This window comes from Protobothrops mucrosquamatus, unplaced genomic scaffold, assembly GCF_001527695.2.
Source record: "Protobothrops mucrosquamatus isolate PMUCROS unplaced genomic scaffold, P.Mucros_1.0 scaffold1795, whole genome shotgun sequence".
NCBI lineage: Eukaryota > Metazoa > Chordata > Lepidosauria > Squamata > Viperidae > Protobothrops > Protobothrops mucrosquamatus.
In genome coordinates, this window is record NW_015387933.1 from 19,411 (window position 1) to 35,488 (window position 16,078).

Genomic DNA, 16,078 nt, shown 5'->3' on the forward strand with positions numbered 1-16,078 from the left:
GCCAAGCATCCAAATTTTGATCATGTAACCATGGGGTTGCTGCAACAGTTGTAAGTGTGAAAAACAGTCATACATTTTTCAGTGCCGTTGTAACTTGAAACAGTTACTAAATGAATAGTTGTAAACCTAGTACTACCTGTATTCATTTCCATTTCCATTTTTGAAGGCAAAAATTGCAGTACGTTTTGTGTGGAATTACAATTTTGCCTTTAAAAAGGGGGGAATTAAGAGTTAAGTAGTACTTTATGTTTAACCATATTTACATGGATAGATTCCTCTGTTAGTCATCAAACAGATTTAATTAGTTAAGGTTGAAAAAAGAAGGCAAGTATACATATTAATGTATGTAACATTTTGTATTTTGCATAACAGTCTCTTATGCAGTGTATTTCTTTGATAGGTTTTTACAATTATCTTGCCTTCAGCCATGTATAATATATATTGTTTCAAGAAATTTAGCCCACAACCATACAAGGATCAATGTTATCACAAAGTCTCAATAAGTGGATTTTTTATAATTATAAACTTGCCAATATTTTATGAAAACAAAAGTTCTAATTATATGCATAAACATATTTTACAAGTTGTAACTGCTTTGCTTATGCATAGCAACTCCAAGTAATTTTTATGAGATTGTGGCTAATAAATATGTAAATGGTGTCACAGTGTTTTATCTTATATTCTTGACACCATGAATACGCATTAGTTTAGAATTGGTGATTAAGGCACCAGGCTAGAAACTGGAAAACTAAGTTCTAATTCCTGCTTTAGGCATGAAAGCTAGGTCAGGGGTCCCCAATCCCCGGTCTGTTGACCAGTACCGGGCCATGACATACCAGCAACCAGTCCACACAAACAAGCAAAGCCCCATCCGCGGGATGCAGGCAGCACACAAAACCATGCACCCTCCGGTCCGCAGAAAAACATCTCTCCACGGAACCGGTTCCTGGTGCCCAAAAGGTTGGGGGCCTCTGAGCTAGGTGACTGGACCAGTCCCTCACTCTCACCCCAGCTTACCTCACAGGGTTGTTATTGTGGGGAAAATAGGAGGAGAAAAGAGTTTACTGTCTTGAGTTATTTATAAAAGTAATAAAGGCAGAATAAAAAAATCTAAAAAAAATCTTGAATGTTTTTATGATGTCATATAATATTGTGCTGTCAAAGTAATGATAATTAGAAAATGAGTGTTAAGAGTTTGCCTTTTATACTACCTTCATGTATCGTGCCAGACCAGGTTGTTTCTTCATTAGCATTTGGATATCATTTCTTCTCTTTTTGCACATTGGTTTTTAGTTCCTGCCTTCCCTTCCTTATTTGCAAATAAAAGCTTACCCCAGAAAAATATTTTAAATTTTAAGAAAAATGTCCCAGATTAAAAAAAACTGAACTGAAAGTTTATCCTTGTAGGAACAAGCCCATGCTTTAAGAAATATCAGAAACTTTGTTTACTAACCTGCTACTCAGAATAGTAAACACTAATAAATGCTACAGAAAAGGCTTTCACTGTTATGTTATCTATTCAGTGGAGTTCCCTCCTAAGATAATATTAATCTATGGCTGCTTTTTAATGCACTTTAAGAAAAAAAATTGTTATTTTAATTCTTAAATAAAAATAGGTTACATTTTCCATTGTTAAACATTTGAATTGGTTTTATTTCAGCCAACTTACAGATAGTCTTGCTTAACAACCTTAATTGGGAGTAGAATTTTCATTGCTAAGTGATATGGTCGTTAGACAAAACATGACAAGACTCCACCACTTAGCAATAGCAGTTTCAGTACTCCTGGTTGCAGTTGTTAGGTCAGGACTGTGCCGTTAGGCCAGGAATACATGTTTCTCCTACCCTGCTGTGCTTGCTTCCATTTCAACTCTCCCCCCCACCTGTCTATCTCCCCATATCTGCTCTTTTGGCCACCCTGCATTCTACCACCCCTGCTACCCTGGACCCACTACCCTACACGCCACTACCCCTGTTGCATCGACTATCCTCAACTGGCCTCTATCTTCTTCCTCCTGCTGCTGGCAAGGTGTGTGTCAACGCTGCAAATACTGTATATTCTTGCTTTGACAATATGCAGAACTGTCTGGTATTTTTATAGTTAAATCAGGCAACAGTGAAAGCCCAGGAAAAAGAAACCGGAAGTAAATCACATCTTCCAAGTTAATTGGAAGATGTGAACCATGACCCCAAAATAGGGGCGGGGAAAAATGCTTAGAATGTATGTGTAACGGAAAAGAATCCAGATCTAAGCATTTCCACCATGCCGTACTGACGTCTCTGTAACCTTAATAAATGCTTTTAGGGAAAAAATATGCCTGAAAGTCTTTTTAAGTGTTTTGTTAATCAGACACATGACAGTGTGCTTGGCCAGAGACAGCGAAGTGCATGGCGGCCAAATAGCGTAGAGGGGGGGGGGAATTGAAGCTCACCTTTCAATTGTGAATGAAAGCAGGATGCCAATTGCCCAAATTTTGATCACACGACTGCAGGGCTAGTGCAATGGCCACAACTTTGAGGGCCAGTCGTAAATTCCATTCATTCAGCACTATTATAATTTCTACCTATATATTAAAATCAATTGTAAATTACTTTTACAATTTGGTACTGAATTTTGTTTCTTTTGTATTTTAAACCAGCTATATTATATATTGAAATGAAATAAGGAATGTACCAATGTCATTAATGTAGTTACAGAAATTAAAATATGTTAGATTGAGGGAAAGTTAATAGGAGAAAAAAATGAACTGGAAAACTAATATATTTGGGAGGCAGGTAAGGTAAGTAATGTATAGATAATTATTGATAATTATAGATAATTCTAATGCATTTGGAAAAATTTTGTAGATAGATAGATAGATAGGCAGGCAGGCAGGCAGGCAGGCAGGCAGCAGATACACAATATATATATATAAATATATAAAATGTTTGTCTCTCTCTTTCTGTAAGCTCCTGGTGGAAATCAGGAACTCTTTTGTTATATCAGTCAACATGGAGGGAAATGGCCTTACTGGTTCAAAAAAATGGGTAAGTGGGGTTTGTTTGTTTGTTTATTTGACTATATCCCACAGTTGAATAATATTTGATGTCTTAAATTTAACATTTATGTCTGATTTTATACAGAAAATATTTTTAAGCTTGGAACCTACACGCTAAATCTGCAAGTGGTGTTGAATGAAAGTAATGCAGACACTTATGCAGGAATTCCTCTTCCATCTAAAACATTTGAATTTCATGTAAAAGGTAAGTTTTACCAATAAAGGAGAATATTTGTAGCTCAGGATTGAAATGAGGGGTCCTTGGTGCTCTCTGAGCTTGCTTCTTTTCTTGCAGACATTTCATTACCCAAACTAGGTATCAATATCAGTGCTAGTAAGGAGTGCAGTTTGCTGTCAGTTTATATTCCAGAACGTTATATGAACTACATTCTAGAATGAAAGGACACACAGATAAGTTTATTTGATGTACTCTGTTTTCAAATCTACTGTTTACTTGTATTAGATTTCATATTTTTTAATACAATCAGATGCACAGTAGATAATCTTCAACTTACAACCGTAATTGACTCCAGAATTAAGGTTGTAAGTTGTGACAATTGTTAAATAGATCACCACCTGACCATGCCTGATTTTACAAAAATTTTATGCCTCTCATTAATCAAACATCATGGTTGTGTAAAAAAATCCATTATATGCAATGTGCAAAAATCGGAAGTAAATGCTGGAAACTGGCAAAAAAAATGCTGAAAACTGCAGTCATGTGACTACAGGAGCCTGCAAATGGTCATAAATGCAAGCCAGTTGTCAAGCATCCAAAATGCTGTCACCTGGCTGTGGGAGGGCTGGAGCTGTCAGAACTTCAAAAATGGATTGTAAGTAGCACTAGGGAGATCTGCTGTATTTCTAAAGATACGTATCACGAAATTTACCTAATGAAATAGAAATAGCCTTTAATTCAGATAATAGAAATTCTCCTTCATTTTATATATCAGAAAATTATAACTGAAAGTTGATTATGATAGCAAAAAGTGACTAGAGCCATCAATGGTGTGACTGAAAAATTCCAGTCTCAACTAAGATGTTGACTTTTTTTTTTTTTTTCTCAGAAGGCAAACCTCAGAAGTTTTCAATAGGTATTTTGGATCCTCCATTTCGGATAGGGCATCCATTCAGTATTCCTCTAGATGTCCAGGATGCCTTTGGACATTCCACTGAACTGACGGAAGATATTGTACCAGGCCTTGAAGCAAGGTAATAGTTATCTCATTTTTATAACATAGAGAAAAAATTGCTGTATGACTGTAATTTGGTGTGAATGCTGGGCATTTTGTGTTTCATAACTATTTATTTGCCTTGTGTTGTCCTAAAATTAGAACATTTTCCTTTAAAATATCTTACATTTCAGCAAATTACAGGGAAAGTGGAGGGGAATGGAACGGAATGGAATGAAATGAAAATGCTTCTATCGTAGTTAATTTTTTCTGCTCTCTTAATAAAGTGAGAATATATAAAATGATGGATGTGACAAGTTTTTCTTAGGTATGAATGGATGGTATCATGCAATGATGTGTGACTGTTCTGTAGAGCAAACAGCTGAGGATTCTTTTATCTTGTTTTCTTCAAGGAAATACAATTCCCTCTTCTTTTTCTCCTATGTTCTTGTCTCCCTTTTTTTTTTTAAAAAAAAATCTTGAATCAATTACAGATAAATAGCTAGATTTGGGAGTATTTTACTCTTGTGTGTGTGTGATGGTTTGCACATTCTGTTAAGTCTTTTTTTGGGGGGGGTAATGAAATATAGATTGGCCTCTCCCTATTGGTTGATCACTGTGTCATTCCTCAGATTGCTGGCATAGCTTGGTTAAAACCTTGACTGCTGCTTGCCATATTTCAGTGGATATTCCTATATGGCTTTCTGACTTGATAATCAGAGTACTGAGCTAACTTCATCCTTTAGTGTTAGAGGTACATGTAGGTAGGGAATATCTTCTAAGATATCTTTCTACTGAGGGAAGCTTCCGTATACTCTTTCCATCTTCTGATTTTCTTTGAATTGGTTACTGTCTATCCACTGGCATAGCATACCTCCTGAGATCAGAGATCTTTTGAAGAACTTATTTTTCCATATTTGCTTCCATCTTCAATTTATGAATATTATTTAAATACTGCTTCTCATCTCTTCTAATAGCTCTCTGAAATTCTTTGTTAAGTTCCTGAGATGTTTGTTTCCCTTAGTTTTGGCTTTTCTTATCTTGGCAATTTCCATGGGTTGTTCTGATATCTAGTTTGCTTTCTTCTCTTCATTTTGGGAAGTCTTTTTTCACATTCATTCTTAATAATTTCTTTAAGTTTATTCCATAATTTGGTTCTTTAACAATCAGATTCAGGATTTGAAAGCAGGATTTGGGATTTGGATTTGGAACCTAAGCAGCTTTCTTCTTCTTTAACTTTACTTGGAACTTGTACATGAGCAGTTCCTGATATGTTCCACGGTTAGTACTCAGCCACGTCTTTGGTGATATAATTGAGCTCCTTCACCACCTTCCAACAATAATATAGTCAATTTTATTTCTATGTACTCCACCTGGGGATGTCCATATATAGAGGCATTTTGGTTGTTTGACAATAATGTTATTATGAAATCACAGAAATGCAGACATTAATAAGATGGTCTCCTGCTCCATTTTTGTTTCCTAAACCATACAATCTAACTACATTTTCCTTTTTCCAGTTTCCAACTAGTCACCAATCACAACATATCTTGCTGGCAGGTTCCATTGATTATAAATTGAACTTGATCAAGTAAATAATCAATCTCTTCTGCATTGGTGCTTGGAAGATAAACTTAAATAATCATAAGGAGCCTTGGTGGCACAGTGGTTAGAATGCAGTACTGCAGGCTGACTGCCCACTGCCAGGAGTTTGATCCTGACAGGCTCAAGGTTGACTCAGCCTTCCATCCTTCCCAGGTTGGTGAAATGAGGACCCAGATTGTTGGGCGCAATATGCTAACTCTGTAAAGTGCTTAGACAGAGCTATAGAGCAGGGCTTTTCAACCTTTTCACAGATTGTACCATTTTAGGACATGACAATATTTGAGTACCACTAGTGCTTAGCAAGGTGTCAAAAACCTGATGACTAAAAAAAGAGGGGAGGATTTTGGGTTTTACTGATTAGATTCATTTGTTGTTATAGAAATGGCTAGTTTATAATATTATGGAAAAGTAAAAAGTTGAGGCTCAATGTTAATACTCCCTTCTGCTGCAACAGAGGAAGTCTGTTCTTTTTCCCTTCTCCCCCTCACTTTTCCCCCCTTTTCCCTCCCCACTGTGTCCTACTATTTGCTTTTGTATTTTTGTATTTTATTCTATAGTCTAATAAAGTATCACAAACTGTAGAAAAAAAGGAAAAAAGTACTAGTTTTAATTTCTTTGGTGGCTGTTCCTTTGCTGAATCACTTTTCCTTTGCACTGACAAATGTATGATGAATTTATCCATGTTTATTAATATGCACCACTACCAACTAGCTCAGGGGTTTTCAAACTTGGTCCTTTTAAGACTTGTGGACTTCAACTCCCAGAATTCCTCAGCCATCATGGCTGGTTGAGGAATTTTGGGAGTTGAAGTCCACAGGTCTTAAAGTTGCTAAGTTTGTAGACCCCTGAGCTAACGTCTCTTCCCTGCACCCTTAAAGACACAGGAATCAAGTGCAAAGCAAGAAAGGCTCACAAAATAAAGAAACACATAACCTCTATTTTTTTCTTTAAGCTGCCTCAGGCATGTCATATGTCACAATGTTACAACTCGAGACTGAAAGGCTCCGGCAATTGCTAAAAGCTTTAGCCTTAAATTAAGCCTGTTTACCTTCAACGAAAACTTTCTAAAAGCCATAGACAGGCTCAAGGGGGTAAAACTAATTACATTTGTTTAAAGGGATTAAACCTACGGAAGTCAACATTTTGGACTCATTGCTAGCCTAAAATACAGACTAAAATATTCCAATAACCAAAGCACACAAAGGAGCCTCTGAATTACAAAACGCTATAAAAACTGTACAAAAATCCTTATGGTAACCCAATCAAGCTGCCAGCTGATCCATAACTAAATAAACCCACCTCCTTTTTGACATGCTCATCTGCTGGCTTTTCATTTCATCAGCGCTGATTGCATTCTCCTGGCTGGAGAAAACGAACCAAGGGATCTTTTCTTCCAGTAACAGCTGCTGCTTCTTCCCTGTCCCTGTTTCCTCCCTGCCTGCTGAGCTCTCCTTCTCTTTCCCTGTTGTCTTTTTTTCCCCTTTCCCGCCCAAATGACCTTCTTTTATAGCTCTCCTCCCTCCCCCTTTTTCTTCAGTTCACCTCCAGCTCCGCATTTCTTCTGGAAGTGCCAATCAGTTGGAGCCAATCAGCTGGAGCCCTGCCAGTTCCTGGGGCTTCTGCCGAGCCCAGACAGTCCTGCAGCTGGCTCTCCCTCAGGCTTGGGTCACTTTGGCTCATTCCCCTCTCCCGCTACACTTCTCTAGGATGGTCGCGTACCACCTGCCACGTGGCAAAGTACCACAGATGATACGGGTACCACTGGTTGAAAAGCCCTGCTATAGAGCACAGTGGAGCTGTATATAAGTCTAAGTGCTATATTAAAGTTTGTGCTATATTAAAAGGTTGCCCTAGAAAACTAACCAATATTATTCAGTCATTGACTGTACTGTAGCTAAGTACTATTCTTGCTATATCCTTCATAACTATAAAAGCAACACTATTTCTTCTTTGTTTTTCATATTATGATTAAAAACTGACTGAAAGTGTCTCATCCCAGTTCATCTGAACTCACTGATACCTAAGACATCAATTTATAGTCATTTCATTTCATCTTTTACTGTGTTGAGCTTTTCTGTGTTCATGCTTTTCAAATTCTACATTCCTACTGCAATTCTATCTTTGTAACTTCAGATTTTTTTTTCTTATATGGAACTAAACATCCCAAAGGCTTTAATTTAGCCACATCATAACACCATGAGTACTCAAAAAAACCCTCAGCTCTTCCTCAGTAGGATGTTGAATGCTATCTGATCTGAGGGGCACATCATACCAGCAGTACATTGTCCATCATTTTGTATTTTCTATCCATGTAGTTTTCTTGGTAAAAGTACAGGAGTGGTTTATCATTGCTTTCTCCCATGCATTATGAATTGATCCGGGGGGAGGGGGGACAGCTCCAAGGTCCTTCCCACTGTTACATGATATGAATGTTTCTCCAGTACCATAAGAATGTTTTAGTCATGTTTCAGAAAATTTAGCATTTTTCTCTGCAAAATATTCTAATAAGACTAAGCCATACAGAATCACTTTTGCAAATTCAGTCTCCAAATAAATCAAATAAATCAAGAATAAGTATAATTAAGAGAAATCCTATTTGTAATGTATTATTGCCATCTTATGGTCTATTCAGACATTATATTGTCATATGAGATTTTTCTTTTCCTCTTTTATCAAATTGCAGCTCAATCATTCAACACTGAATGTTTACATTTTGAGTGTTTAAAATTTAATATGTTTTTATAGTATCTTCTTTTAAAATAAAGCTTTTATTTGTTTATTTCTTGTGAGATTTGTCTGTTTCTCAAAAAGAGGAATTGAAGGGTTAAAACTTCCAGCCACTACAAAGCCAGACACTTTTTTTCTCATTTTTACCTTTCATTGCCTATAACACAATACAGATTGTGAGGACTATATCTTTCACACATACTATCTGGTCTCTGAGAGGAATTAGAGATACTGAAATATAACCATTTATCTCATAAATGATAACTAAAATTAAAATTGCAACTGTTATTGATCTCCATTGATTTTTAAGTTTTATTTTGTAGTGGTCTAACATTACAGTATGAAGAAATAACAAGAAGACCAAATTGTGTCATTAAAGACATAGTTGCTACAGGCCTTGTAAATAATTACCAAGGCAAGGTAAGCTAATCTTTTTCAATACAAAATGAATTTTTTTAATTATCTAATTAATGGATAGTTTTAAAATAGAATTTGCAGCTATCACAACAAACCTTTTATTCTATTTTATTCTATTACTAAAGCATTTAAAGCTGTTTGCATACCTGTTCAGTTAAACTGATTTTGATAAATTATGAATCTAAAGTAGTGGCATGCCTTTCAAATGATGGGATAATCTGAATATAATTTGAAGCAGAGTTTGGAAGGAGCTAAAAAATCTCTATTCAATAGTTGCGGGTATTCAATAATATGTACTACAAGTAAAGATGCAAACATATGCTTACGTAATTGCTTTTTAAGAATATTCACTATAAGTAGTAAATAGTCAAACACAGTTATATGTTGTTGGTTGCATAATCAGTTAAATATTTATACTGGATTTCATATGTTTCCCAAGGACCTGAGATAGACAAGTGTTTAATTACTATTATATCTTATCATTTCAATAGAATTTTATTCTAAAGATCACTCTTCCTGGTCTAAAGGAAGAATCTCAAGTTTTGAAAATTAAACTTCTCCCAGGTAAGTAAAATATTTGAAATATATGAAAGCATGTGTTGAAAATGATATTAATGATTTACAAAGAGAAGTACATTTTAGATACATTAGAATCCAGTTTTGGCATAGATCAGATCAACTTTTGTGGTTTTGTTTTCCTGGCCGATTAACATGAACATAGCACAAAAAGCTGTACTGAATTTCAAGAGAATAAATTGAATATGAAAAAATTGAGAGTTCTGAGTTGTCATATTTCAGGAAAAAAATAAGTGTAAGTGTTTTAGAGGAGAGTCAGTTTGGTATGGTATTAAAGGTATCAGGCAGAAACTGATGGACGGGCTGTGAGTTCTAATCCTGCTGTAGGCACAAAGCCAGTCACTCTTTTTCAACTCAAGGAAGGAGATAAAAAGAAATTCCTAAATTTTGTCAAGTAAACCTTAGGGATTTGTCCAGGCAACAGCTAGGAGTCAGCACTTACTAGATCTCACACACACATGTATTTTGGACTTAAACCTTCTGATTCTTTTTTACTTTTTGAAAAACTTGCCTTTGACAATGTCTGGGCAATGAGAAGCCTTATCTTTGTTCAGGTTTACTGTGAGAGAAAGGACTAGAAAATGTTGAGCCATATAGAACTCTGGAATGCTTAAACACTACATTAGCATTTTTTAAAAAAAAATGGAATTGGTAACATTCACTAAAAGAGGTCTTTTTATTTTCAAATGGTCCCTAAAATGTTCCAGTTATTTTATATGACCATTTGAAGTGAACTAATACCAATGAGTATTCAGCATGCTCTTTCACTGTTGGATGTAAGAAACATTTTTTAAAAAAGTACCTTCAGTGAAGCCGACTCCTGGTGACTACATGGACATGTCCAAACCATAAATGCTTTGCCACTGCTGCCATCTTTTGGGGGGAGAATGGGTGTGTGGGGGGACAGTTAACCTTTTAGCACAGTTTACAGCCTAGGAATTTTCATGTAGTTTCCTCCAAAGCACTGTGTATGGGATGTTCTCAATAGTCCCATTCTATTCGAAAGCATGAAAAAGACAGCAGAGTGTAGTAGATAATTCCCAGTTTTAGAAGCAGGGCTGAACCTCTGGGTTGAAAAGTTGGGGATCTCATCTCTCCTGTCCCAGAAGACCGCTGGTTTTTATAGACCCCAGACTCACCTTTCTGCCTTGGTATGGGTACTTTGTAATTATTGTTGCCACAAGCTAATTGCTTAGAAGATGTGTTTATCTGGTGTTCTTCGTCTTAACTCTGGTGTGAGATATAACAAGAACTCATAGCCTACAGTTTTACTTGTTAGTATGAAAGAAAAAAAAGTTTCTATAGTGTCTCCTCATGGCTTTGAAGTATACGGCAATGGAAAACAATCATCTCCCCAATTTGCTTTGGCAAAATAGAGTAACACCAAATATAATTTAAACATTAATTTTAATAATAAATAATAAATAATAAAGTTGGAAGGGACCTTGGAGGCCATCGAGTCCAACCCCCTGCTCAGGCAGGAACCCTACACCATTTCAGACAAATGGCTGTCCAGTCTCTTCTTAAAAACTTCCAGGGTTGGAGCATTCACCGCTTCTGGAGGCAGGTTGTTCCATTGGTTAATTGTTCTAACTGTCAGGAAGTTTCTCCTTAGTTCTAAGTTGCTTCTCTCCTGGATCAGTTTCCATCCGTTGCTTCTTGTCCTGCCTTCAGGCGCCTTGGAGAATAGCTTGACTCCCTCTTCTTTGTGGCAGCCCCTGAGATATTGGAACACTGCTATCATGTCCTCCCTCGTCCTTCTATTCGTTAAACTAGACATACCCAATTCCAGCAACCGTTCCTTATATGTTTTAGCCTCCAGTCCCCTAATCATCTTTGTTGCTCTTCTCTGTACTCTTTCTAGAGATAAAAATGAAAATGTAAAATGTCTTTTTAACTTGAAGTTATCATATAAAAATTATTACTGGAGAAATAAAAATAGAGGATTAACTGCATTGGCTTGCATATCTATAGTCTGTAGGTTATATTGTATTGTTTATGACCTGAATATAATTTTAAAAATCAATATTTTCAAAGTTTCCTTGTTAGTTTGTTTTTTGACATTTTTATTTATTTATAACATTTATTGGCCACTCATCTTACCTCAAGGTAACCCTTTTAATGCTTGTAGCAACAAGTTAAATGTCAGTTTCTAACCTCCAACAGGCCTTCCTTGGCAGCTAAATGTAAAAACAGATTCTGATGTCTTGACACTTGAGAATAAAACAGCTTTATCTTTGCATGTTGAAGTATTGGATGAAGTAGGCAACATAACAGCCCAATCAAAACTACATGTTCAGTGCACGGTAGGCAATGCCTCTCAAATATAATTGTTTATATTGCTGAAAATAACATTATGGAAATATTCTATGATTTCAACTCTAGAATGTAGATATTGATATTTTGGCTAGAGATTTATGTTAATAACCCATAGCATATGTATTTATTAGGAATGTCATCCTTTTTATAGGAATAAACCATTGCTACTTCATATTTGTAGTCTGTCTTAAGATTTTGTTCTAAGACATTTATGCTATCTTGTGACTTGAATGGGCCATAACCTTAATTGAAATTATTCTTGATTATATTAGTTTTTAGGAGTTCCAGGCCTTCCTGTATATACTGCAGATTGCAGCAATACTGGCAAAAATGAATTAACTGGACCAGCTCTGCACATTCAAAATATAAAGAAAGTTCAAATACTTAAAGCAAAAATTGAAATACCAGTAAGTTAAAGATAATCTCCCTCTTCTCTCCAGGGCTCTAGAACCCTTGCATACTCTTTTCTCTGTTTACTGTCAATGCTTTTGGCCTAAGTGGGGTGTTTTTTTTTTTAAAAAAGCTGATAAAGCATAAAATAGTCTTTGTTGTGGATAGAACTTTTAATTTCTTTTAAGATTATAGGTGGTATTCAGACATGAAAATCATGGGGAACAAATATATGTAATTTCTTAAACTATTCCCTGACGTATTAAAGAACAAGTTGTGTTAACATCTGAAACAGCTGAAACAAAAATCTTTGAATCTTGAACGCAGTTAATTTTGTACAAGCATATCTCTACAAGTTTCATCTCAGTCATGGCTTTTATAATAGGGAGTAACAGCTAGTAAATTGCACGTGAACATTATTTCAGTTTACCAGTAAATTTAATAAGGCAAGATTTTTATAGCTAAATCTCTTATTAGATTGGTTGAACATTGCAACCATAACAAAAAGAAGTGCTAAAACCAAAAAATGTAATTTTGAGAGTTTCGGGGAGTATGGCAGACTAAGATGGCTTCACTTTTAGCCAAGCAGATGATTGCAGTAGAAAGTAAAGCTGGTAAAGGAACTAGCTCCCTGAATTTCTCTCTGGAGAAAGAGACAACTTGGGATCAGCCACAGGCTCCTTATAGATGCTCCATGTGACAGGGCAGTAAATTAGCAGTTTCCAGCAGGTTTAAGAGCTCCAAGAGTCAGAAGAGACAGCTTTGCCTAAGCTGTGGTTGGAGCCTTTTATAAGGATGCTGTGTTTGTTCACCACTCTTCTAAATCACTTTTATTGGAAGTAGCTTATAAATTACTTTTTGGACATTAAGAACTTCCAGAAGTATAAGTTTTATTATACTGGGTGATATTTCTCCAACCCTCAGTGAACAATGTATATAAGTTTAAAAGAAAAACTTTTTAAAAATTTGAAATTAAGCAGTTAAAGGCAATTAGAATGTTGATTTTAGGGAAAAATTAACTGGAACAAGAGGCCAGATTGAGTCGAAATAAGACATTGGAAAAGTTAGAATATTGCTTGTTGTTTGTATAAAATCCTATTAAACTATATGAGGATCTAAGTTTTAGTGTAAGAAATCCTTTCCTGAGAAATTTGGATGAGAGAAAAACATAAGAGGACAACTTGAAGACTGGTTATAGATGCAATTAGAAATAATTAAAGATTATAGTTAAAAGAGAATTCCCACTAATATAGAATGGAGAAAAATATTTTGACCCTGGAATTTAAGGATGCTTGGCAACAATGTACCCAAAACATACTCTTTAGACCAGGCATGTCAAACTCACGATATCACGTGACGTCGTGCGATGTATCGTGACTTTTTCCCCATTGCCGGCAATGGGGTGGGCGTGGTTTCGCCTGCGGGCCGACAGTTTGACAAGCCTGCTTTAGACTGTCGGATACAATAAAAATGGTCTTAAAAGAAGACATCGAAATTGATATAACCGAAAATCAGTCTGTTTTAGACATAAATTTAAAATGAATGGATGTGAGAATGTTATATAAGACCAACTAATGAAACTGGCTGAGGTTTCAATAGTTAAAAGACAGACCCAAATACCTATATCGAAGAACAACTTCAATACCTATATTTTATCTCAGAAAAGTGACTTGAACAACTTTCTTACTTTTGATTTGCAAAAGAGAGGTTTTATCTTGAAGGAATTCCTGAGAAAAGCAAAAAAGAGAAGAAACCAACAATTTGGACATTACCTAAAAGGAATAATCCAGATCTCTAAAACTAAGATTTACAAAGTGGTAAATCAAGATTAAGCTGCAGGATACGTTTGATCAAGATTAAGCTGCAGGATACGTTTGATCAAGATTAAGCTGCAGGATACGTTTCCTCTCTTTTCTAACAACTTTTAAATGGTTTTTCTTGACTAGGACTTAATATTGAGATATTAAAATCGTTTTTATGGAGAAGATATAGGAAGAAGAAGGTTTTGTTGTATTTTTAGAAGAAATAATAAGCTATGATATGATAATTGAGTAGAGATGAAGATGATAAATTAATTTGTGGAACATCAATTGAAGGGATTAAATATTAATATTTTCAGTTTGTTGTTTCTAGTAATCAATGGATTTTTTCTTAATTATGTTTGAATGATGAGGTTTTAAAGATTTGTTTATATATATTAGACATGGACTTTTGCTTATTAAGATTGAAAGATTTTTATTATTTGCCAATAGATAAAAGATGAGATATGAAATGAAGAGAGTTTTGATTGAAATAGATATTAAGCTATTAAAAATGTTTATACTTGTTTGGATAAAAGAGGAAGTTAATTCTTTTTATATCACGTGTGTGGGTATGTGTTTTTGTACTTTCTATATTTTTTCTTGTTTATAGTATTAGTTTTTATCTTTGTAATTTTAAATTTCAATAAAAATACTATATAAAAAACTTAATCTTTATTTTTAAAAATAAAATTTATTATTTTTTATTTTGGAAGAAAAGCATATAACCATAGCAATTGTAACTGATGCTGTTAGGAACAGCATATTTAAAAAAACCCCAAAGTAGTGGTTTCTTAGTTGTATTTTGATACATTATATAGCTTTTATATTAAATTATATTTTATTTTAATATTGTAAATATTCCTAGTGTAATAACTATTATTAATTAGGTTTAATGAGCTAAAATATTGTTATACAGCTTTGAAAAGTCAATTTGTTTTTCCTTGTGGTATTTCTTTTTGTTTTTATTGCTAGAGTTGTAAAAATGTGCCATCAGTATCCAAAATTATTAAACTGCTTCCTAGTAGCTATGCTGCAAGACTGCAGGTTTATTGCACTGAAGAAAAAAAAGTTATTCAGATTAAAAACCAGGAAGAAATTAACCGCGTTGCAGGTGATGTGCTAAAAAATCTTACTTTCCATATGTATGATGAGGGAGAAAGAGAAATCATAATAACTCCAGCTCTAGCTGAAAAATTTAAAGTAAGTATGGACGTGAATGTAATCATGAAATGTGTCTAGAGATGTTCTTATTAATTTGTTTAATTAACAGCTCTAAATTTTCTAAGCAAAATAGACTGTGAAACAATTACTTAGGTTGACTATATCTTTTGTAATGAATTAATATTTGTGAAACTTCGAGGAAAGAAAAAAAATGGCAGCTCAGCTTTCTCTCTTTTTTGTCGCACATATAGAACTTAGAAAACTCTACTTTTGTTCAAATTTCTGAACTGCTCATTCTTAAATGTTACTATGGAATATGAAGAGCTAGTCTTTAAAGAATATCGAAAGCTGACTATTAGGGATATGCTTTAAAGGAAATGCTTTTTTGAAGTCCAAAAACAAACCTTTTTTCAATTTACTGCAGTTCAGCAGAAACAAAAACTTAGCAGGTTTTCAACCTTACTTTATGGGATGAGTAGGGAAAACTGATGCCTATTCCCCCCTCCCCCATCTCCTTATAAGGTTGCATTTTCCCCCTCCTTTTGACCTTGGATGCATAATTCTATGAGTCTCTGTGGTATGTGTGTAAGCCTCCAAAAGCTTCAGCAGCTTTAAGGCACAATCAGCAGGTACTGAGAGGATATCAATTCCAGATCTGAAGCATATTTGCATTTCTGATCTTGATACCACCCACTAGCCTTTAACTGGGGGAAGCAGTGCATCATAGATCAACAACTTTTGAATGAAGGTTCCTCAGATGGGCTAATTTACAGAATGCATTCAAAATCCAGAATCCATGACTCCTGTGGGATTAAAATGTGGCAAAAGTTTGGTTGCTTCAGCACTGCCATGTTGCTGCATCACTACCCAGA

At 35.1% G+C, this 16,078-nt stretch overlaps 1 protein-coding gene across 1 annotated transcript in view; it reads left to right on the forward strand.

Annotated features, from left to right (window-relative positions):
* The window catches only part of SMCHD1 (structural maintenance of chromosomes flexible hinge domain containing 1), a 73,316-nt gene that overhangs the window by 19,007 nt on the left and 38,231 nt on the right, over positions 1-16,078 (forward strand). Inside the window, exons 18-25 of the mRNA XM_015823194.2 lie at positions 2,949-3,026; positions 3,123-3,242; positions 4,105-4,249; positions 8,865-8,961; positions 9,450-9,522; positions 11,701-11,840; positions 12,126-12,260; positions 15,018-15,245. Of these exons, the coding sequence (XP_015678680.1) occupies positions 2,949-3,026; positions 3,123-3,242; positions 4,105-4,249; positions 8,865-8,961; positions 9,450-9,522; positions 11,701-11,840; positions 12,126-12,260; positions 15,018-15,245 (1,016 nt within the window). The remainder of the gene's footprint in view (positions 1-2,948; positions 3,027-3,122; positions 3,243-4,104; positions 4,250-8,864; positions 8,962-9,449; positions 9,523-11,700; positions 11,841-12,125; positions 12,261-15,017; positions 15,246-16,078) is intronic.